This window comes from Helianthus annuus, chromosome 5, assembly GCF_002127325.2.
Source record: "Helianthus annuus cultivar XRQ/B chromosome 5, HanXRQr2.0-SUNRISE, whole genome shotgun sequence".
NCBI lineage: Eukaryota > Viridiplantae > Streptophyta > Magnoliopsida > Asterales > Asteraceae > Helianthus > Helianthus annuus.
This window is the reverse complement of record NC_035437.2, coordinates 135912624-135937479: the sequence shown is the minus strand read 5'-3', so window position 1 is coordinate 135937479 and position 24856 is coordinate 135912624. Positions and strand designations below refer to the sequence as shown.

At 38.9% G+C, this 24856-nt stretch overlaps 3 protein-coding genes and 2 long non-coding RNA genes across 5 annotated transcripts; 4 read left to right on the top strand and 1 right to left on the bottom strand.

Moving 5' to 3' along the window:
• Nucleotides 1-50: 50 nt before the first annotated feature.
• On the top strand, nucleotides 51-1503 carry LOC110939213. The gene is made up of 3 exons (XR_002592074.2): nucleotides 51-269; nucleotides 737-790; nucleotides 1283-1503. It is a non-coding gene; the product is annotated as an uncharacterized LOC110939213 (long non-coding RNA).
• An 848-nt stretch (nucleotides 1504-2351) lies between these two features.
• On the top strand, nucleotides 2352-4037 carry LOC110943672. The gene has a single exon (XM_022185405.1). The coding sequence runs from the start codon at nucleotides 2352-2354 to the stop codon at nucleotides 4035-4037; it is 1686 nt and encodes a 561-aa protein (XP_022041097.1).
• A 2129-nt stretch (nucleotides 4038-6166) lies between these two features.
• On the top strand, nucleotides 6167-6955 carry LOC110943673. Its single transcript, XM_022185406.1, has 2 exons — nucleotides 6167-6782; nucleotides 6939-6955. The coding sequence occupies exons 1-2, from the start codon at nucleotides 6167-6169 to the stop codon at nucleotides 6953-6955; spliced, it is 633 nt and encodes a 210-aa protein (XP_022041098.1).
• A 105-nt stretch (nucleotides 6956-7060) lies between these two features.
• Nucleotides 7061-8395, top strand: LOC110939214. Its single transcript, XR_002592075.2, has 3 exons — nucleotides 7061-7157; nucleotides 7625-7678; nucleotides 8171-8395. It is a non-coding gene; the product is annotated as an uncharacterized LOC110939214 (long non-coding RNA).
• Nucleotides 8396-14407: 6012 nt separating this feature from the next.
• LOC110943674 (partner of Y14 and mago-like) lies at nucleotides 14408-14996 on the bottom strand. The gene is made up of 2 exons (XM_035990705.1): nucleotides 14719-14996; nucleotides 14408-14641 (listed from the first exon to the last, which is right to left on the bottom strand). Exons 1-2 carry the CDS (start codon nucleotides 14912-14914, stop codon nucleotides 14505-14507), a joined length of 333 nt encoding a protein of 110 aa, XP_035846598.1. The 5' UTR covers nucleotides 14915-14996; the 3' UTR covers nucleotides 14408-14504.
• Nucleotides 14997-24856: the final 9860 nt, after the last annotated feature.

The following is a 24856-nucleotide window of genomic DNA, read 5'->3' as shown; positions in this document are numbered from 1 at the left end:
AATGTAGCAATAAAAGGGTGGTGCTAAAATTAAAGTTGTGATGGAAATAGAGGGACTAAAGCTGTAAATACCTAAAAATAAGATTAATAAAAATGATTAATAATAAAAACCCACACACAGTACGTGTGTGGGGTTCTGTACGATCGAACAAGGGCCAAGGGGGGAAAGAAACCCTAGCTTCATCTAATTCACAAGGAAAACTATAAAGATTCAAGGAAATTGAAAGCATAATCAGGAAATTGCAAGCTCTTAACTTGTCCATTGAAAGGGTAAGTTCAATTTTGTGATTTAACAAATTGTAGAAAGTGGGTTTTGATCTAATCTTGAATGCATGATATGAAATTTATGAAATTTAGTTAAGGTTATGATGTAGGATCAGGATTATGTCTGAATTTTAAAAAAATTTGTGGTTAATAGCCGAAACCCAAGTTGATGAGAAGTTGCTAGGGTTAAATTGATCAAGTTTTGATATGTGTGTGTGTGTTGTTGAGGAATAACCTTGTTTATGATGAATAATCACTAGATAATCTGATTTAGAGTAAAGCTTAATTGAATGTTATTGAATGATTAAAGAAATTAGCTTAGTAATATATGTTAGTTAAATGAGTAAATGTCCCAAAAATGCGAAACCCGCCATGTGTTTGATGAAATGCTTGAATGAACAACTATGTGAAATATTGAATTTAATGGAATGAAATTCCGGGTACTAAACAAATGAACGGATGTGTTAATATAGGCGTAAAGGAAGAGGGCTCAGGTTCTAAGAAGTCGGAAAGCTCACAAGACAAAGGTATGTTTCGTGACGTACAAAACTTTACTTAAATTTTTGTTAGTAACTGTGTCGAGCAATTTGTGTTATAATGATTATTTCTTGCTATAATGGATACGGTGATTAGTAAATAAATAGCAAATCCCTTGCGGATTTGGCTAAGCTAATGAAGGTTAGGCTATGATAAGCAAATCGACCGGTTCGAGTAACTAGGTCGAGTAATGATATGATACCATCCGTCTTGAACGGGTGGTTTTGAATGCTATAACGAATGCTAGAAGCTTAATCCGTTATACGGATGGAAAGAAGAATTTATGTTGAAAGCAAATAACCCAATCAAACGGGTCGAACGTGTATGCTTAACTCTCATTGAGAGTGTTTATGCTATACCCAAGTTTTTGGGTAGTCGAATGCGTAAAATGGTTAAAAGTTCATATACGGATGGAACTAAAATGAAAGAATTATGATTTAGCGAGCGTGATAACTAACCTTTAAAATTTCTTGTTAATGTAGGTAAATCCTCATCTTAGACTATTTGGCGAGTTGAAGCGAGCACGTGATCACCACTTAACATATCAAGCGCTTCCGCTAGTTGCTTTAATGTTTTGGGTCAAATAATTGTGAAGATTTGTCTAAACTTGCTAGTAGATGTATTGGTCAAAATTTATGTTTTCTTTGGATTTTCATTGCGTCTAGTCGTAAGGGTCATGGAATATTTTGTATGAAAGTTGTATGAAACAGGGGTATGCTCATTGTACGAATGGGTCATGTCCGATTTTTGTCAAAAATATGAATTTAACTTTTTATTTCAAGTCTTAAAATTATCCTCGTAAATGGTTTTATAAGAACTAAATATGCGGGTCTTACAAGTTGGTATCAGAGCCAAGGTTTGAGGGATTCGAGCTTTTAACGCGATGCTTGAACTCAAACCAATGGCTCGTTCGAAAGTGTGCTCGCTCCAGGATCGCCAATGAGGTAATAATGTACGTTTTCGATAAATGCTAATGTATGTTATGAGTTTAAAATGTAAGGATGAGTTAAATATGTGAAGTAACAATTATGGGTAGCAAAGCAAGAAATTCCGGAACCCGAGCAGCTGGTAATGGACCTGGAAATGGGTTAAAATATAAAAAAAAATAAAGTTACAGCGAAATGATCAGGGAAAGGCCGTCGCCGACGCCCTACACGTCCGTCGCCGACGCCTTAGTTTGGCCGACGGCCTAAGTTCCTGTCTACGGAGAATTTCACCCGACGCACATTTTTAAGAACCGTCGCCGACGGCTAACGTAGGTTCAGTTTGGTGATTTGTTTGTTTTTCACATTCTAAGTTTCCGTATTATTTGAAAGCCTACTAAATTGTTATGTGAAGTCCATATAAGGCTTCATAGATGTGGGGAACCACAAATAGTAATTATAAAGGGATGGACTCGGAGGAGTCGAAGGTGATGAGTCGAATGATAAAAATTTTAAAAGCGAGTAAAGTTTAAAATGTGGGAATGCGGATGAAGTAAACATGGATCAAAGAACTATGATGTAATGAAAGCTTGTTATTTGTATTAAATATAATTATGACAATGTGTAGATGGCTGACGCAAGAAACGTCAATGAGGATGATGACCCGGCCCGTCAAGAAGCCTTTAACAACAGGGTCACTGAGGTGGCGGAAGGGGTTATGCAAGCCCATCTTCCGCGATTAGCTCAAGAGGTAGAAAGCCGGGTTTTGGGAGTCGTAGACACTATGATGACTAGCAAGATCGAGGAATTGAAAGAACTGATTGAGGGGTCTAGAAGAAAAGGCAAGGAACGACGATGCACGTATAAAGACTTCATGGCGTGCAATCCTGCAACGTATGATGGTAAAATTGATCCGATCGCATGCCAAAGATGGATTTCAAACATGGAGGCGGTGTTTATACGAAGCCGGTGTGATAGAGAAGATCAAGTGATGTTTGCCACGGGTCAACTCACCCTTCAGGCGAAAGATTGGTGGGATGCGCATAGCAAGGAAATAGGCGAAGAAAGGCTCCAAACGATGACCTGGCAAGAGTTTAAGGATCCTTTTATGAAATATCACTGCCCTCAGTCAGCCATTGATAAGATTCAAGAGGATTTCTTACGCCTCCGACAGAAAAACGAAACGATAAATGAGATATCGAACATTTTCTTGGATAAGATGAAGTTTTGTGGAGAGTTTGTGCAAACTGAAAGGATGAAGATTAATCGCTTTTATGGGGTATTAAAGGCAGAATTTAGGGAGTTCATCACTCCCTCGAAGTGTGAGACTCTTGATGAGCTAATCAATCTAGCGCGGGATAGAGAAATCGAAATCAAGAGGCAAGAAGAACGTGGAGAAAAGAGACCAAATGAAAAAGGTGGAAGTTCGACCCCGACCAAAAAGGGGAAGTATCAAGAGCAAGGAAGAAAAGATAAGTCGAAGAGTGGTATTATGCCGTGCAAGACTTGTGGAAAACTTCATACGGGGGAATGCTTGTTAGGCAAGAAAGGGTGTTATAAATGTGGTAAGGAAGGGCATTCGTCTTATCAGTGTCCCAACAACCCGAAGACTTGCTTTCATTGTTTTGAAAAAGGGCATGTTAAATCGGAATGCCCAAAACTTCAGCAAGAGTCAAAGAAAGAAGATAAGAAGCAAGAGGGTTCTAGAGCGAAAGGGAGGGTGTTCCAAATTACATCCGAAGAAGCCAAGTCTCACCCGAATGTGATTTCAGGTATCTTTTTACTAAACTCCATACCGGTTTATGTTCTATTCGATACTGGAGCTACCATGTCATTTATTTCGAATGAAATTATACAACATCCGTCCTTTAAGATCGAACGAATGCCAATGCCTCTAGAAGTAGAAATAGCCGATAGTAAGATCTATATGTTACACGAGGTGTGTAGAAACTGCAAATTCATTATAGAAGATGAGGAATTTGACATCGACCTCATACCTATGGTTTTGGGGGAATTTAAAATGATTGTGGGGATGGATTGGCTGGCGCGGCACCATGCGGAGATTGATTGTGAAAATAAGGTAATGCTCATCCAAGCTCCAAGTGGAAGAAAATTGAGTATTCAAGGAGAGAGAAATGTAGAAACCAAGTTGTGCACCTTGGTCCAAGCTTTCAAATACGTACTTAACGGGAGTAGAGCATACCTAGCTTATGTAGTAGATGCCAGACAAACCCTCCCGAAGCTTGAAGACGTTGAGATTGTGAATGAATTTCCGGAAGAATTCCCGGGACTCCCACCAGAGAGAGAGAGATAGAGTTTCGCATCGAAGTAAATCCGGGTGCGAAACCCGATGCAAAGGCCCCCTATAGACTTGCTCCCACTGAGATGCGCGAATTAATGACACAACTACAAGATTTTCTAGACAAGGGTTTCATACGCCCGAGTGTGTCGCCTTGGGGAGCACCTGTCTTATTTGTTAAGAAGAAAGACGGGTCGATGCGCATGTGTATCGACTATAGAGAGCTAAATAAGCTGACCATAAAGAACCGCTACCCTTTACCTAGAATTGACGACCTTTTTGATCAATTACAAGGGGCGAGTTGGTTCTCTAAGATAGACCTGCGTTCGGGGTACCATCAAGTTAGAGTACGGGAAGAAGATATTCCAAAGACTGCATTTAGAACCCGTTATGGGCACTATGAATTTCTAGTCATGTCGTTTGGATTGACTAACGCGCCAGCTGCGTTTATGGATCTTATGAACCGGGTATGCCGACCCATGTTAGACAAATCGGTAATAGTGTTCATAGATGATATCTTAGTCTATTCGTGAAGCAAAGCTGAGCATGCAAAGCATTTGCGTGAAGTACTTGAAATTCTCCGTAAGGAGAAACTCTACGCAAAATTCTCAAAATGCGCCTTTTGGCTCAGAGAGGTGCAATTTCTGGGGCATGTGATCAACTCGGAGGGTGTTTTAGTTGATCCTTCAAAGATTGATGCTGTAATGAAGTGGGTTTCTCCGAAGAACCCAACAGAGATAAGAAGTTTTCTGGGCCTTGCCGGGTACTATAGAAGGTTCATACAGGATTTTTCGAAGATAGCCTTACCCTTAACAAAACTGACAAGAAAGAAAGAGAAGTTTGTGTGGGGTAAAGATCAGGAGGAGGCTTTTCAAATGTTAAAGGAGAAACTATCCCGTCCTCCGGTCCTAACATTACCGGATGGAACTGAAGACCTGGTGGTCTATTCAGACGCTTCACACCAGGGATTAGGCTGCGTCTTGATGCAAAGGGGAAGAGTCATCGCTTATGCTTCAAGACAATTGAAGCCGCATGAAGTAAACTACCCGACTCACGATCTAGAATTGGCAGCGGTAGTGTTCGCCTTAAAGATTTGGAGACATTATTTGTATGGCACGAGATGCACTATTTACTCAGATCATAAAAGCCTCAAGTATCTTTTCGAGCAGAAAGATTTAAATATGAGGCAACGGAGATGACTGGAACTTATCAAAGATTATCATTGTGATATCCTTTATCACCCGGGAAAAGCAAACGTGGTAGCCGATGCGTTAAGCCGAAGAGAGTATCCGTCTCCTCTTCGTGTAAAGTCCATGAAGATGATTGTTACGCCACGATTACTTGAAATGATACGTGAATCTCAAATAAAGTCGCTTGGAGCGGAAGACTTAAAGAAGGAAAGACTAAAAGGTGTAATCGATAAATTAGAAGAAAATTCGACCGGACTCAAGACGCGATTCGGTCGAATTTGGATACCCCGATTCTGTGAAGTCAAGGCTGCTCTACTCGACGAGGCACATAAGTCACGATATTCGGTCCACCCTGGGGCTACAAAGATGTATCGGGACTTGAAGGCCAATTATTGGTGGCCGGGCATGAAACGCGACATAGTCAAATATGTCGCGAAATGCTTAACATGTTCCCAAGTGAAAACCGAGCATCAAAAGCCATACGGGGAATTACAACCCTTGGAGATACCGCAATGGAAGTGGGAGGAATTAACGATGGATTTGGTAACCAAGCTTCCTAGAACGAAAAAGGGGCATGATGCGATATGGGTAATCGTGGACCGACTTACGAAAAGCGCTCATTTTCTACCCATTAAAGAAGCCTACTCTTCCGAGAAAATGGCGGAAATTTACATGAACGAGATTATATCTCGACACGGCGTGCCCGTGTCAATTGTCTCGGATCGGGACACTAGATTTACTTCTCGTTACTGGCAAAAGTTTCACGAGAGTGTGGGTACGAAATTACACATAAGTACCGCCTACCACCCTCAAACTGACGGCCAGTCAGAAAGAACCATTCAAACACTTGTTGATATGCTGAGGGCGTGTGCCCTAGATTTTGGGGGAAGTTGGGATGACCATTTACCACTAGTGGAATTTTCCTATAATAATAGTTACCATAGTGGTATCCAAATGGCTCCGTATGAATTACTGTACGGGAGGAAATGTAGAACTCCCGTATGCTGGGGAGAAGTAGGGCAAAGAGAGCTTGCGCCAAGTGATTTAATAGCATTAACGAATGAAAAGATTAAGTTGGTTAGAGCTCGACTGAAAGCAGCCCAGGATCGACAAAAGGCTTATTCAGATAAAAGAAGACGTCCCATTGAATTTCAAGTCGGAGACTTGGTTCTGCTGAAAGTGTCCCCATGGAAGGGTATAATCCGCTTTCGCAAACGTGGTAAGTTGGGTCCTCGTTATATTGGGCCGTTTAAAATCTTGGCTCGTGTTGGAAGGGTTGCATATCGATTAGAATTACCGCTTGCTCTAGACGGAATTCACAATACCTTCCACGTGTCGCAATTGAGAAAGTGTCTTGCGGATGAAACCGCGTTAGTACCACTTGATGACATTGAGTTAGACGAGGGGTTGAATTATGTCGAAAGACCAATGGCCATTAAAGATGTCAAGGTGAAGAAGCTGCGCAACAAGGTTGTCCGACAAGTGTTGGTGCAATGGCAGCACCGAAAGGGGTCGGAACTTACATGGGAAGCGGAAGACGAGATGAAGAAGCACTACCCGTTCCTTTTTGGTACGTACACACTTAAAAATATGTTTGTGCCAGGTTTCGGGGACGAAACCTCTTTAAGGGGGGTAGACTTGTAACACCCCAAAAATATTTATTATGCATAAGCTAAAATGTAGCAATAAAAGGGTGGTGCTAAAATTAAAGTTGTGATGGAAATAGAGGGACTAAAGCTGTAAATACCTAAAAATAAGATTAATAAAAATGATTAATAATAAAAACCCACACACAGTATGTGTGTGGGGTTCTGTACGATCGAACAAGGGCCAAGGGGGGAAAGAAACCCTAGCTTCATCTAATTCACAAGGAAAACTATAAAGATTCAAGGAAATTGAATGCATAATCAGGAAATTGCAAGCTCTTAACTTGTCCATTGAAAGGGTAAGTTCAATTTTGTGATTTAACAAATTGTAGAAAGTGGGTTTTGATCTAATCTTGAATGCATGATATGAAATTTATGAAATTTAGTTAAGGTTATGATGTAGGATCAGGATTATGTCTGAATTTTAAAAAAATTTGTGGTGAATAGCCGAAACCCAAGTTGATGAGAAGTTGCTAGGGTTAAATTGATCAAGTTTTGATATGTGTGTGTGTGTTGTTGAGGAATAACCTTGTTTATGATGAATAATCACTAGATAATCTGATTTAGAGTAAAGCTTAATTGAATGTTATTGAATGATTAAAGAAATTAGCTTAGTAATATATGTTAGTTAAATGAGTAAATGTCCCAAAAATGCGAAACCCGCCATGTGTTTGATGAAATGCTTGAATGAACAACTATGTGAAATATTGAATGTAATGGAATGAAATTCCGGGTACTAAACAAATGAACGGATGTGTTAATATAGGCGTAAAGGAAGAGGGCTCAGGTTCTAAGAAGTCGGAAAGCTCACAAGACAAAGGTATGTTTCGTGATGTACAAAACTTTACTTAAATTTTTGTTAGTATCTGTGTCGAGCAATTTGTGTTATAATGATTATTTCTTGCTATAATGGATACGGTGATTAGTAAATAAATAGCAAATCCCTTGCGGATTTGGCTAAGCTAATGAAGGTTAAGCTATGATAAGCAAATCGACCGGTTCGAGTAACTAGGTCGAGTAATGATATGATACCATCCGTCTTGAACGGGTGGTTTTGAATGCTATAACGAATGCTAGAAGCTTAATCCGTTATACGGATGGAAAGAAGAATTTATGTTGAAAGCAAATAACCCAATCAAACGGGTCGAACGTGTATGCTTAACTCTCATTGAGAGTGTTTATGCTATACCCAAGTTTTTGGGTAGTCGAATGCGTAAAATGGTTAAAAGTTCATATACGGATGGAACTAAAATGAAAGAATTATGATTTAGCGAGCGTGATAACTAACCTTTAAAATTTCTTGTTAATGTAGGTAAATCCTCATCTTAGACTATTTGGCGAGTTGAAGCGAGCACGTGATCACCACTTAACATATCAAGCGCTTCCGCTAGTTGCTTTAATGTTTTGGGTCAAATAATTGTGAAGATTTGTCTAAACTTGCTAGTAGATGTATTGGTCAAAATTTATGTTTTCTTTGGATTTTCATTGCGTCTAGTCGTAAGGGTCATGGAATATTTTGTATGAAAGTTGTATGAAACAGGGGTATGCTCATTGTACGAATGGGTCATGTCCGATTTTTGTCAAAAATATGAATTTAACTTGTTATTTCAAGTCTTAAAATTATCCTCGTAAATGGTTTTATAAGAACTAAATATGCGGGTCTTACAGAAAGGCTTGAAGATACTATATCTCGCCTAGTCTCCGACACTGAAAAGAAAAACTCGGAAAGATTTCTACAATTAGAATCAAATTTTAGAAATCAACAAGCTAGTATTCAAAACATAGAAAAACAATTGAATCAAATAGCTCAAAATTTTGCCGAGAGACCACAAGGTGCATTACCTAGCAATACCGAAACAAACCCAAAAGCGCAAGTTCACCTCATCACGCTACGAAACCGCACCGTAGGGCCTGCAGAAGCGCCGCCACCAACAGAAGAAACGGTACCCACACCTCTGCAGGAAAAGAACTCCCCTCCGTCACCAGAGCCTACCAAAGCTCCTCGAGTTCCGTACCCGGTAGGTTAATTCGTCAAAAGACCAATGAGCAATTCGCGAAGTTCGAAAGTCTATTAAAGCAATTGCATGTCAATATTCCTTTTATTGAGGTCCTAACCCAAATGCCCAAATACTCTAAGTTCATGAGGGACTTCCTCACTCATAAAAAGAAAATTGAAAATTTGCAATTAGTCAATTTAGGCGAAGAATGCTCTGCCCTCGTACTCAATAAACTTCCCCAAAAGAAAATCGATCCCGGAAGCTTCACGATTCCCTGCTCAACAGGGGAGTCCCCCGTTCGTAATGCCCTAGCCGACCTTGGGGCTAGCATTAACCTCATGCCCTCATCAATGTTTAAAAGACTCGGCCTGGGAACCACGAGTCCTACAAAAATGAGCATACAACTCGCTGATCGACCCGTCAAATTCCCACAATGTGTCATTGAAAATGTCTTGGTAAAGGTAAGCAGATTCGTCTATCCAGCCGACTTTGTCATACTCGATATGGAGAAAGACACCGAGGTCAACCTCATACTAGGGAGACCATTTCTTGCCACCGCACAAGCGGTGGTAGATATGAATGACGGAACACTCACCTTGAGGTATGGGGATGATGAAGTAAAATTCGGAGTTGGGAAGAGAATAGAGGACGACGACCCGGTCAACTACATGAAGGTTATTGATTCGAGCTTGGATGATGCTCTCCGACGGTGTAACATGGGACGCCAAGCATCCCACTCATATATAACCTCACATTGGGTCTAGCCAAGGACCCTTATAAACGTGGCGCACCACGGAGGCATTCCGCGGAACTATCCTTAGTTTAGTTTAATCTTTTAGTTTTAATTTGCAGGAATAAAACACACTCGTGGTGATAATGGATGAAACAGGGAACGAGAAAAATGGCCCCATGCACAAAGAACGAAGCAACCCGACACAAATCTCCATTACAGAAGGCTCAACACGGGTCGTGCTTAACCAACACGGCCCCGTGCTGAACCACCTGCAGAAAAAAAAACGCCCAGTTCAGGTAACTGGACACGGGCCGTGTTCACCAGACACGCCCCCGTGTCCAGGCTTCTGTCTCATTTCTTTAATTTCTGTTACTGGCACCTGAACACGGGGCCATGTCCGGTCCCCACGGGGCCGTGTCCATACTGCCAGTAACATAAATCTTTGCTTTTTAACACCACATTACACATCCAATCAACCTAAAAATTTATTTTTGGGACACATTGAGGACAATGTGTAATTTAAGTGTGGGGGGGAAGCTAACACTTTGAAATTTTGCAAGTCCTAACAACAAGCCTTACACAAAACTCTATTGGAACCGCTAAACACCCCAAATTTTTTCAAAAAATTTTTTCATTGTTTTTACTTGTCTGAAGTTTAAGTTAGGAATCCCAAGATTAATAAGGTTATATTTTTATAAAATTTACAACCGAGAGTGTCGTGATAACAAGAACCAACATAAGAAAATTATGAAACGGCATAACAAGTCTAGTTAAAATTTGATTATATATACTTGATCACATTAAAAACCCATTCCCACAAAAGTGAGTTTTGAGCCTTTATAGAGCATACAAATTTACATCTTTAGACTAAATGCTCATTTTTCGTTTCTTGTGTGAATAGCCGCTTGGTTCTTACAACTCTAGAACTTGCCACGACGATTCATTCCCGGTCCTTACCAACTTAAACCCAAGTAAGTAAATGATGGAGGCATTAGGACTAACCATTTTTCTTTCTACACCATTATTTTTCAATTTTTTTTACCACCTACCTAAAATCCCCCTAGTTAACCCCTTTGAGCCTAAACCTTTCGTTTCTTTACCCTAAACCCTTTTTACCCACCAAAAAACCCTTTTTATTTTTCACCCTTTATTTTAGTAACAAGCTCGGTTTTTCGCAAGCTCGTTCTTTTATGTGACTAAAAAAAATGATGATGAAGTTAAAAACAAACAAAGCTATGCAAACAAAAGCTTGTTTGGAGAAATACTTCAAAATAAAAAGTCACTAAAAACAAAATGTGTTACGAAAACCGACGCTTTTTACGCTTTTCGCCCTTTTACTAACCACTAACCCAACCACCCACCTTTAGCCCAAGCCTAACCCTTCACCCAAAAAGTCCTCTTGATATTTACAAAGGTATAAAGTTAAAAAGGAGGAGGTTTGATTGCTTGGCAAGCCTATGGAAGGCGTAAGTTCCATGCCGCTCTCGAGTGATTCACAAAAAAATACACCTTCGGCCGAGTGTTGAGTGATTTATCCCGTGAGGTATGTGAACTTGTATATAAATGAAATTTTAAAAAGGCATGTTATGCCCAAATAAGTAATTTATCCTATGAAACGTTCTAAATAAATCATAACGAATAGGATTGTAAATAAATAAAAATAAAACCCAAAAAGATCTTGGATTCCCGACACTCTATGACAAGCCAAAAACCTTCTCTTCTACCCATTCCATTTGGGAGTGTAAGCCACATTTAAAGAGTTTTGCTTGAGGACAAGCAAAAGTTCAAGTGTGGGGGTATTTGATGTGTGTAAAATGCAACATATAAATTACATCAAATAAGGCATAAAACTAACCCTTTTTAAGTACTAATGTTGGAAAAAGAGTGTTTTTGTCTTCCTTTTGTATTTTCAGGATGAAATGAGCTCAAATTCAGAAAAGAAGCAAAAAGACAGCTAATTCTAACATAAATACAAGAAAAGGAATAAAAGTAGACTGCCCGAACCCTCAACGGCATCCTCCCAAGCAAAGAAGAGAAAACAAAAGCCTGAACACGCCCCGTGCTCAGCCAGCACGGGGCCGTGCCCAAGAAGCAGCAGAAAAGACAAACCTGTAGAAGCTTCTATTGCCCACCACGGGGCCGTGTCCAGTGAGCACGGGGGCGTGGCGAAAGTACAGCAGGCGCATTAATTGTAATTGCGAATTACAATTAATGAAGAGAGAGAGTGTCAGAGGGGCACGGGGGCGTGTCCAGCGGACACGGGGCCGTGCCCAGCCTTCTGTTCAGCCTATAAATATGAGTGCTTGGTTTCATTCCAACTCATCCCTTGGCACACCACCTCTCTCACACTTCATCCACCACCCACCACCACCATAACACCATCATCCACCACCATCATCCATTGTCCATCGTAGAGTGTGTGAGTCGTCTCGGGATCCAAGATTGATAGTAAGAGTTCTTGACAATCAAGGCCATGTTTGCATAAGTCTCTTACATCACTTGGTGAAGACAAGTGTTTAGTATAATACTTTTTATTTTTAATCTTTTGCACTTTTTATTTGGTTTTGTATTAATGACTTTAATAACTAGTTGCTTATGTTGAAGGTGATCTTTCCTTATCGTTTGTCTGTGGTGTCTTGACATTATTTTACTGTCTATATAAAATAAAAGATTTTCACCATTCATATATCCACGGTCTATATGGAGGTATGTTGGCTACCTGGTCGGGGGTTAAGGGAACGGTTTGGTAAGGGTCTTGCCCTTGTTCAGCGTTTAGAGGTCCTGCAAGGGACCTGGGTCAAATTTAGTAGGATCTCCTTCAATGCCCATAGGTATTGGATGGCGGGGATCCAAACTCTTTGACCCCCTCATAAGTTAACTACTATTAATACTATAATCCGGCTATTTAGGACTGTATCCCTGCTGACTCAGACTACTTAGCCGAGGGTAACGTCACCGCCAAAAGCGGGGCCTACCATAATTTGCATTAATAACTTAATTCATTATCTTCCAATAATCCAACCCTTTAGGATTGTATCCTTGCTGACTCAAACTACTGGGTTGAGGGTAACGTCGCCTTCAAAAGAGGGGCCTACTACAATAACTAAGATAATCTCTTAAACAAGTGCAAAAGTGCGAAAATAATCAAAGGTTATACTAATACACGAGTCGGATCCAAGTGATTCATCTTGTCTATCTGTTTTATTTTATTTTTATTTTTTTTTTCAGCATTTAGTTAGTTTTTATTTTATTAGTTTAAAAACATTTTTCTAACTTTTTGATTTGATTAGACGTTGAGGATAAACCGGTACTAAAAGCTCTTGTGTCCTTGGACGACCTCGGTATCTTACCAACACTATACTACGTCCACGATGGGTGCACTTGCCCATATGTGTGTTTAGTGTTAGTGAATATCGTGTTTTATAAATTTAAAACTTGGCTAAAGGTGTAAAAAGGGCTTAATTATATATCTAAATTATATACACACCGACACACATCACCGGTAAGAATCGTTGGAGATATTTATGTTGTTTAATCCCTCTGTAACCTCTTCCATCTTCTTCGATTGGTTCGAGCTCTGGAAACCCTAGCTCCCGATGTTGTGTGTGCGGATGGGTCAAGTGTGAGAATGAAGAAGCCTATAGCGGCGATGCAAGATAACCGACCCGGATCCAAACCCATCTCGATTAAACCCAATCAAAGATAGGTGATGACGGTTTTTTCAGTGTCGGTGCGGCTGGCGGAGGAAGAGTCTTGAACCGGTTTTGCCGGTTTTTTCAGTGTTGGTGCGGCCGATAGAGGAGGTAGGTGATGATGGCTGGATTGGAGTTGCGGTGGTGACGGTTGGATTTGGGGTTGCGGTTGCGAAGGGGTTCGTTTTTCAGGTGAGGTGGTGGTGTTTGATAATGCTGGTGAGATGGTGGTAGTGGTGTTTGATGGTGTTGGTGATGACTTGTGGTTGTTACAAAAAGAGAGAATGAGAGAGATACAGAGTGAGAGGAGGGTGATGAAGTTAGGAATGTTTTTTTAATGATTATATAATTATAAACAATTAAATTCTTTTTGTAAAGTTACTAAAACGCCCTTCTCATTATATGTAAAATTACCAATTTGCTTTATTTTTGGCAAACATTTTTGATGACGTTAGAGGCGGGGAGTGAAATAGAGATAAGCTTCATAGATCAGAGAGTAAAATGACTATAAACCACAGGGAGCAAAACAGAAGTTTACTCTATATGATATTTTACTTTGTTGGACCCATATATTGTAGTAGAACTGGTTAAATAATTTTTCTTTAATTTATTTCTTAAAAGTGAATTGAATATTAGGGTGAGGTTCGGTTACAAAGTCCAAATTTCCTAAAAAATGTAAAAAGTTATAAAATACTATAGTTTCAGCCATAAAACACACCTAAAACCCACAAATAATAGAGTGAAGATTACTAAAACACCATATATAAACCCTAATAGTCTATAAAAACTTCAAACACACCATCGTAGAACTATGAATATATAACACAACATGCTAATCAACATAAAACACAGTATTGTTTATCATTCTATAATCAGAGCCTTATTATCCAAAACACAACACAAAACCTACATATATAATATTTTAGTAAGGGTAAATTACACTTTTCATCCTTTATGTTTGTAAAAGATTGCAACGGATAGCTTTTAACTTCAATAATTACAGTAACAATCCTTTATTTGTAAAACCCGTTACACTGTACGTCCTTTAGCACTAACCTGGTTAAATTTTTTTGTTAAATTTATTCACTTAAGGTATTATCGTAAATCCATACCTTTATTTAAATGTTTAATAATAAAATAAATAAAATACATAAAGACATCATCTTCCCCAATTTCCTAACCCTAAAACCCTAACCACTACATCTTGCCACTACCACCACCTCATCACACAACAATTCTAACATATACAAAGGTTAGATGACAGACCAGCAAATGCTTCTCCTTCTTCCTCTCATTCCGCTTAGCGGATTTGGTTTTGGGTTTACTAACATCCACTTCAGGATCATAACTAGGGGCATAGTCTCCAGTACTCCTTCAACAGTCCATCATCACCACCAATCACACCAATTTCAAATTACAATAATTAATAAAAGGTTACATACGAGAGCTCCTTTGGATTTGTAAATGGCGACTTCATCCTGAAGCGTGTAACCAGCCTTGATCGGAATGGGTTTGCGCAGGGTTTCGTCGGGTCTACGGGTCGGGCTAACGAGTCGTTCTCCTTCTTTTAGGGTTTTGGTGAGCTCAACAACCATTTCTTTGGCTTCATCTTCTCCTCCACCACTGCGCACCATCCAAAGATTATGAATTCAACAACAGAGCAGAAGGTATAGAGGTTGGATAGGGGGAGTAGCAGGTTGGGGGCAGGATGAGGTGGTGGTGGTGGCGGGATGAGGTGGTGGTGGTGGTGGCTAGATCTGGTGGTTAAGGTTTTAGGGTTAGAAAATTTGGGAAGATAATGGTATGTATTTTTTTTCTTGTTTTATTTATTAACCATTTAAGTAAAAGTATGAATTTACCATAATACCCTTAAGTGAATAAACTTAACAAAAACATTTAAGCAGGTTAGTGCTAAAGGACGTACAGTGTAACGGGTTTTGCAAATAAAGGATTGTGACTGTAATTATTGAAGTTAAAGACTATCCGTTGCAATTTGTTACAAACATAAAGGACGAAAAGTGTATTTTACCCTTTTAGTAAAATTCATTATGTTATTTGTGGTTTTTTTTTTTTTGTGTTTTATGGTTGACATTATGGTGTTTTATGACTTTTTACACTTTTTAGGAAATTTAGATTTTGTAGCCAACTCCTAACCTTGAATATTATTCTTTTACTTTTTTACTTGAGTAAACTATATTAGATATACTATTCTGTTTGATTCAGTTAAGAATAGAAATTAGTGCTTTTATGAGATAATTGATTACAATTTTTACCTCGTTTGTAAGTCATATAGTTATAACATGAAATTCTACTTTAAAGCTGAATTGGTTAAATAACTTCACGCATTATTAATTACAATTTATACCTAGTTTGTAAGTCGTTTAGTTATAGGGTTATTGGATTTTATCACCATCAACTATCGGCCTTTGGCCGTTGCCACCCCAACTAACACTTTGACACCCGGCATCCCCAACTTGACTTTTAGTTGGTGCTGACACCACTCAGTTAAATCTTTACTAACTGAGTTTGTTTCTGATCCTATGTGGCACAACTTAGCTTACGTGGACAGATGATATGGAGATTACATGGCAATCTCTCTCTCTTTGCTCTGCACCTCATTAAACAAAGCATCCCAATTCATCCAACAAACACACATCCCAATCCTATACTAACGTACAAACCCTAAATTACAACAACACCTCTTAACAACCTAATTAACTCACAAATTCACGTTATTCACCAAGTTAACTTCATCTGAACTCCTGAATCGACCTCAGCATCAACTGCAAATTAAACCTTCCAATCGACACTAAACCATCACCAAACGCCACCGTTCGGAGGAAGAGACCTAAACTCCTGAATCGTAACCATAGACGTCCGGCGAGTGCTCCGGCGATGGCATCGTTTCCAATAATCCCATTAGCCGTAGTCGCCGTCGTTTTTTTACGGTGGTTTGTGGGGTGATGCTATTTGTGTTGGGGTTGATATCTTTTTTTACTTATCATGGTGCTTCTGATCTTGAGTGGTGTTCACAAAGTTTGTTAAACGAAGATTCTTGAAGAAAAAAGTGGTAAACTCTCTCTTGCTCTTTCTTGCTCTCAGTTTGGTTTCTCAGTTTCTCTCTTGTTTTTCTTTCTCATCAGTTGAGTTTGGTATCTTTGACACGTAGGCACATAATCCTGTCCCATCTCATTAAGTGTGTGCCACATAGGATCAGAAACAAACCCAGTTAGTAAAGATTTAACTGAGTGGTGCCAGCACAAACTAAAAGTCAAGTTGGGGGTGCCAGGTGTCAAAGTGTTAGTTGGGGGTGGCAACGACCAAAGGCCGATAGTTGAGGGTGATAAAATCCAATAACCCTTAGTTATAATATGAAATTCTACTTTGTTGGAACCATATATTATGATTGTATTGGTTAATAAACTTTTCCCTACTTGAGTAAATGTACTATTCGATTTGTTTCAGTAAAGATTGTTGGAAATTTCAAATTAAAAGAGTTCCCTTTGCGTGCAAGGCAAGGAACCATGGAATGGATAATTATTAGAATATTTAAACGTGTTTGGGTTTAATTATTTAGTGATAATTATCATGTCCAAAATAATAGGTTTATTAGCAATCCTAGTTATAATCTAATAGGAGTGTTTAGATTATAAATACCATGCTTTGGGTATTAGTGATTGTAATTCAAGTTTTGAGTCAGATTCTTGAATAATAATAAATGTTTGGTTGTTAGCCAAATACTTTGTAATTTCCGATTTCAATTTCCGTTCATACCGATTCGTCTTGAATTGGTATCAGAGCGACCTGGGAGATATCACGTACCTGCGATTGAGTCTGGGATCAAGGGTAACTCGCCGGAAGTTTGAGTTCAAGATCGGCAGGTTGGAAACTGTTCGAGCAACCGTTGATTGTCCTGACGTCCGATCGAAAGCAGGTTGGAAGCAGTTCTCTGAACTGCTAATTGTCCTGCGCGAATCGATCTGGAACCAAGCTATTGGCCGGCCAGAATTTGTGATAAATCGGAGAGAGCGCGATCTGCAGCGTGAAGTTGGCTGTTGTTGGCTTGATCCGAACAGGGGTTTAACGGGATCTGGTTTGTGTGGCAAAGAAGAAGGTGGAACGGAGGAACGGTGCTTTACCAGATTTGTTATTGTTTCTCTAGTGTGAATTCCCATAAACGATTGATTAACAATTAATTGTTTTCTTCTTGCTGCTAGTGTATTCCCAGAAGCACAACACTTTAAAGTGTGAATTTTGACTTTGAAGTGTAAAGGTGCATATGACGTATACTTTGGAATTATTTTCAAAGTTTCAACGTAAATAGTTTTTTTACGTAAATTGGGTTTAAACGTGATTAAGGTTTAAACGCGTTTTAGTCAGACTAGTTTTATTCGTGTAGACTGGAAGAAACTGAACCAGTTACACCGGGCTCGTTTAATCTTACGTATAGTCGACGAAAGAAAAATATGTCTGGAAGCGATGGCAGTAGCGGCTCGAATACCGAGAAATCAGTTCCAAATTCAACATCACTTCAATGCCCGATGTTGAATAAAGTTAATTATACAGTTTGGGCGTTGCGTATTCGCGTGATTTTAACGTTCATGGCGTGTAGGAGGCCATTGAACCCGGAACTGAAACCGATGTAAAGAAAAACAATATGGCGATTGCTTTGTTGTTTCAATCCATACCGGAAGAACAGATCTTGCAAGTTGGTAATCTGAAGACGGCAAAAGAGATGTGGGATGCACTAAAAGCGCGCCATCTGGGAGCCGATCGGGTACGTGAAGCAAGACTACAGACACTCATGTCAGAATTTGAGGCGTTGAAGATGAAGGATTCTAGTACAATGGATGAGTTTTCTAGCCAGTTAACAAGAATGTCTTCAAAAGCGGCGTCTCTCGGTTCTATAATAGAGGAACAAAGGATCGTGAAAAAGTTTCTCAGTGGTTTACCAAGGCGGTTCATCCATATGGTAGCCTCAGTTGAGCAACTCGGGGATCTAAAAACAGTTGCATTCGACGATGTTGTTGGTCGAATAAAGGCGTATGAAGAACGCATAAAAGATGAAAAATTGTTGTCGGATAATCAAGGTACTCAAACAAAACTAATGTTTAATAATTATAATGCCTCTTCAAGTTCTAGACAAACTTCACGCGATTCGAGTAAGGGACGCGGGAAAGGCTCGAACCGTGGACGTGGTGGTGGTGGACGCGGTCGAAACCAATCTGGTCAAAACCGCGGGTCACAAGGCGGGTCCAACGAAGAGGATAAACAACAAGGAAAGAAGGATTATTCGAAGGTTCAATGCTTTCGATGCGACAAGTTCGGTCACTTTCTTTCGAGATGTCCAGAGCGAAAGAAAGAGAAACAAGCAAACTTGATCGATGCGGAAGAAATTGACCCGTCTTTGTTTATGGTGCAAGATGTTCAAGAAATTGTTTACTTGAATGAAGAAAAGGTCATTCCAAAAAATTACGAGAACGGTTCGGAAGAAAATGACTTGTGGTATTTGGATAATGGCACGAGCAACCATATAACGGGTAATATATCTTTTTTCTCTGAATTAAATAAGCGTGTTGGTGGCAACGTTAAATTTGGGGATGGTTCTCAAGTCGAAATATGCGGGAAAGGGTCTATATTACTATTGGGTAAAACGGGGGAGCAAAGGTTAATGACCAATATTTATTATATCCCTAGTTTACGTAGTAATATAATTAGTCTCGGTCAAGCAACGGAGTGTAGATGTGATATTCGTATGAAAGACGATTATTTATTAATGCGTGACACTCAAGGCAAGGTATTAATGAATGTTACTCGATCTAAAAATCGTCTTTATACGATTAAATTAAAAGTTGGAAAACCTGTTGTTTGAAAGCTCGGATTGATAATGAAAATTGGTTATGGCACGCGAGACTTGGTCACCTAAATTTCGCGTCCATGAAACAAATGGTGAATAAAGATATAATCGTGGGGATGCCAAAAATCAATCATGAAAATCAAATATGTGATTCGTGCTTAGTCGGGAAGCATACGAGACAATCTTTTCCGAAGACGGCGATGTTTCGGGCAACGCATGCCTTGGAACTTATTCATGGAGACTTATGCGGTCCAATTTCTCCAAGCACAATAGCGGGAAATAGGTATGTATTTGTCTTATTGATGATTTTTCACGTTTCATGTGGACTTTTCTTTTGAAGGAAAAAAGTGATGTGTTTGAAACCTTCAAAAAGTGTAAAGTCATGGTGAAAGTGGAAGTTAGTAGAAAAATCAAGATGTTTCGAACCGATCGAGGGGGAGAATTTACGTCTCATGAGTTCAATCGGTTCTGTGAAAACGAAGGGATTATTCGACACTTAACCACTCCATATTCACCTCAACAAAACGAGGTTGTGGAGAGGCGAAACCGTACCTTAATGGAGATGACTCGAAGTATATTAAAAGCGCAACAAGTTCCTAATTTTATGTGGGGGGAGGCGGTGAGGCACTCAACCAATTTAATAAATAAAACTCCAACAAGAGCGTTACACGAAGACAAAACACCGTACGAGATGTTAAAAGGAAAGAAACCGGATCTTCAATTTCTTAAGGTTTTCGGATGTGCCGCCTATTTGAAAATTGTTGGCGGGCATCTTCCAAAATTAGACGATCGTTCGACTCGCCTAGTTTATCTTGGAAGCGAAAAAGGTTCTGGGGCGTATCGTTTATACAATCCAACGACTCGAAGAATTGTTGTGGGTCGAGACGGGGATACGGAGTTTGAAGAAACGCGTGTTTGGAATTGGGGAAAAATATTGTTTTTAATGACGAAGAGTCTCGCGAACCGGGTATGTTTTGGGTAGACTTTGGTGGCGTAATTGACACCAGAGATGGAACCGTAAATACTGAACTTGGTGGGTCCACTTCTGGAACTGATGTAAGCTCGGAAAATTTTAATGATGAGATTGGGACTGAGTCAACTGGTCCGTTGACTAGCAGCTCAGAAGAACTCATTAGCAGTAGTTCAGCACATATACATAGTCACAGCCCATTAACTATGACATCTAGCTCATTAGGCCCAACTAACAATAGAGTGAATATTGGGTCACGTGATTTGTTGCTGCAAACTCCAACAACTACTAATATTTTCATTCAATTCATTCAATTCATTCATTCATTCATTCAATACATACAAAAGTAAGTGGCCGGCGGGAACAGTACAAGCACGTGGCGGCCATTTTGGTTGTTTTTTTTTTTTTCATATAATAGCTATTTATAGGTTCTGTCAAATTACAGTTTTATCCTAAGTTTAAAATTATGATTTTGCCTCCCGTCCAAAATAAAATTTTGGTTTTGTCCCTTACTTAAATTTATGATTTTGCCCTCAGTTAAAAAAATGTGATTTTGCCCCAAGTTCAAATAAAATTATGGTTTTGCCCCCAGCTAGAGTCCTGCCAAATTACGATTTGGTTTCCAGTTCAAAATTACGATTTGGCCCCCAGTTCAAAATAAAACTTTGCTTTTGCCCAAAGCTAAAAATTATGATTCCCCTCCCCCAATTCAAAATAAAATATTTTTTTCCCTCAGTTAAAAATATTATTTTACCTCCATTAAAAATTTACGATCTTACCTCAGCTAAAAATTGCACTCTTGCCATCGTTTTTTTTTTTTTGGGCAAAACCATGGTAGTGTTTTATTTTACTTGGTTGACTCAATTTTGTTTTTATTCGTGCCAAACAGCTGCCTAGCACTCGCTAATTGGTCCTGACAAATTATTCTTTTGCCCCAACTCTAAATTACACGTTTGTCACCGTTTTGGTTATTTTTTTTATCATAACTATGGTATTGTTTTTCTTTAATTGGTTGATGTATATTTTTTGATATCGTGCTATAAATAGCATGTATAACTAACCGACATAAAGGCGCACATGTTATTAAACTAAGAAATATTTGGTCTAGCGCCCCGCAACGCGGGCGGCGCATAACCAAGTTATTTCACAAAAGTCAAATAGGAATAATGGATCACATGGCTCAAATCATGAATGCAGTACAGTTGGGCGTGAATGTCAAGGATATATTAACTCTAGTTTTGTGAACAGTAATGCACAACAAAATAATTTTATGACGCCCAAGCCAATTGTTCGTAGATCGAATCGCGCTACGGTTACCCCGGTACGTTTTAACGACTATGTTTTAAATTCGAGTTCTATTGATGAAGAACATTTATTGCTTGCGGATGACGAACCGGCTTATTTTAATGATGTGAAAAATAAACCGGAGTGGATGAAAGCAATGCGCGCAGAAATCGAATCAATAAATAAAAACAATACGTGGTCGTTAACCGAGTTACCACGTGGTGCAAAAGCGATTGGTTTGAAGTGGGTTTTCAAGGTTAAAAGAAACGCGGATGACTCACTAAATAAACACAAGGCTAGACTCGTGGCGAAGGGTTATGTTCAACAACCCGGAGTAGATTTTGACGAAGTGTTCGCGCCAGTTGCTCGACTTGAAACAATTCGGTTACTTTTATCTCTCGCAGCGAATGAAGGTTGGGAATTACATCATCTAGATGTTAAATCCGCGTTCCTACATGGCGAATTAAAAGAAGAAGTTTATGTCGTTCAACCGGAAGGATTCGTTAAAGAAGGCGAAGAGCATAAAGTCTATAAATTATCGAAGGCGTTATACGGGTTAAGGCAAGCTCCACGTGCGTGGAATACGAAATTAAATAATATTTTATTAGATATGAAATTTCACCGGTGCTCGCAAGAACAAGCCGTATTCCGAAGAACCGTTGGAACGGACGTCTTATTAATCGGCGTGTACGTGGACGATTTAATTGTGACAGGTTCAAATTTGAAACTTATTATGGAGTTTAAGCGCGGGATGGCTAAAAACTTTGAAATGTCGGATTTGGGAAAGCTTACTTATTATCTTGGAATTGAAGTGTCGCAGAGCAAGGACGGGACAAAAATTAAGCAAGAGGCGTATGCAAAGAAAATACTGACGAAAGCCGGTATGATTAACCGCAATCCTACTAGTGTTCCCATAGACCCGAACGTGGAAGTTTCTAAATTTGAAGACGAAGAAGATTTTGATGCAACGAGATATCGAAAGATTGTCAGGTGTCTCTGGTACCTTTTACAGACTCGACCAGATTTGCCTTTTTCGGTCGGAGTAGCCAGTCGGTACATGCAATGCCTGAAGCAATCTCATGCAGCTCTCTTCAAGCAAATTCTTCGCTATTTAAAAGGTACTTTTAGTTATGGCATTACCTATACTCGAGGAGAAAATATGTTGGTCGGTTACAGTGATAGTAGTCACAACATAAATCCGGACGATGGAAGAAGTACTACGGGACACGTGTTTTATTTTGGGTCTTCCCCAATTAGTTGGTGGTCTCAAAAGCAAAGTACCGTTGCTTTATCATCGTGTGAGGCGGAGTATATGGTGGCTAGTGCAGCCGCGTGTCAGGCGGTTTGGCTAAAAGAATTAATTGGTGAATTACTCGACAAGAAAATTCAAGCGGCGTTGTTACGTGTTGATAATACATCGGCGATAGCTCTCGCGAGGAACCCGGTTTTCCACGGAAGAAGCAAACACATAAAATCCCGGTTTCACTACATTCGGGAATGTGTTGATCGTGAAGATATCGTGGTCGAGCAAGTTAGTGGCATTGATCAAAAGGCGGATATTTTGACGAAGGCTCTTTGGAAGATCAAGTTCAAGGAGATGACTGAAAAGCTTGGAGTTGAAGACTTGTCAGATACGAGTTCGAAATTCCGGGGGTGATTGTTGGAAATTTCGAATTAAAAGAGTTTCCTTTGCGTGCAAGGCAAGAAACCATGGAGTGGATAATTATTAGAAATGTGTTTGGGTTTAATTATTTAGTGATAATTATCATGTCCAAAATAATAGGTTTATTAGCAATCCTAGTTATAATCTATTAGGAGTGTTTAAATTATAAATACCATGCTTTGGGTATTAGTGATTGTAATTCAAGTTTTGAGTCAGTTTCTTGAATAATAATAAACGTTTGGGTGTTAGCCAAATACTTTGTAATTTCCGATTTCAATTTCCGTTCATACCAATTCGTCTTGAAAGATAACTACTAATAGTTTAAAACGACAGTGGCAAAGTTAGCCCCTTAATTTAGGGGTATCTCAAAAAAAAAAAAAAAAAAAAAAAAAAAAAATTGTCACCCATATTGAAAAAAAATTATGTTCGATAGTTCAGGTTCCACATTTTGTTTCCAGTTTCCGATTGTTGCCTATAATGAAAAATGTTTATTTTAATGTTTTGGGTCTTGGGCTAATCTTTGACATTTACTAATTGGGCTCATTTTAGTTATATTACTATTAATTTGGGCTTACTTTACAATTTCTTACTTTACAATTTCAGCTTAATTTATTCTACGACTTTTGGGTGGTAAATGGTTCGGCCCTATAAAAAAATTGAGATTTTAATAACATCAACTATCCTATATTTTTTTATTATTTATTTAGGGGTATCTCTTATATAAAACTGAAAAAATATACACTACAAATATGAGGTTGAGTTGTAGCTCGTGCTAACCCTGGTACTACATTGGCTCCGCCCCTGCCTAAAATCGGGGCTTTTTCAGGACTGGCCGGGACTTCAGACAAACTGTTCGAGAGCAGCAGACGTCGGCCAGAAGGTGGGAAGTGAGTGACTATTTGGGGTTTAAATTGATGGCTAGATGGTAGTGATTAGTGAATGGGGATTGTTTTGAGAATGACCGATGATTTGGAATGGGTGGTGGGCTAGTAGGGTTATTTGGTTTGGGTAATGGGCTTAAGATGAGTAGGCTTGATTCTTAAAGGATGGTTATTTATGGTGGGTAATGACTAATGATTTTGTAATGGGTTGATATTTGTTTACCCAATGCTTTATTTTTGTGAAAAAAAAAATTCAATAAATAAAAGTTTTTATACTTGAAAATTTTTAAAATGTTTTCCTTTTTCGTCAAAAAATAATCTTATGGGAGTCGTTAACAAAATACAAGCTTGGAATAAATTATTATACACAAAAAAAAATGACACTTATACACCCTTCTCTAAGCCGGTTAGTGATATTCTAACCGTATACCGTTAAAAAAAAAATAATAACAAGAACAATCTTAGTGTTTCCTTCTCGAATTTTAAAGATAATTTACCTTTATTGACATCTAGACTTGATTACACCATTGGTAAATGAACGAACACAAACAAACGTAAGTGAATCAATATCAACAAAGAAAATGAATGTGTTCTTGTTTGTACGTAAAACGTGGTTCAACCATTTGATTGGCCAAACAGGTTAATAAGTAATGGACCAATTAATTATAATATTAATAATAGCTAATAAACAAATTTAAATGGGTATGTAAACGAGCATAAACGAACAAAACTAAAGGAATGTTTACACATGTAAACGAGCGAAGAAAACATATGTTCATGTTTGATCATTCAACTAACTAAATAAACAAAATTTGTTTTTGTTCTTCAGTTCTTGTATGTACATTTATTAAATAAACGAATTTTTCCCAAATGGAACGATTGATGAAGAGTTTACTGAACGCCTGTTTGTTTGGATGCCAT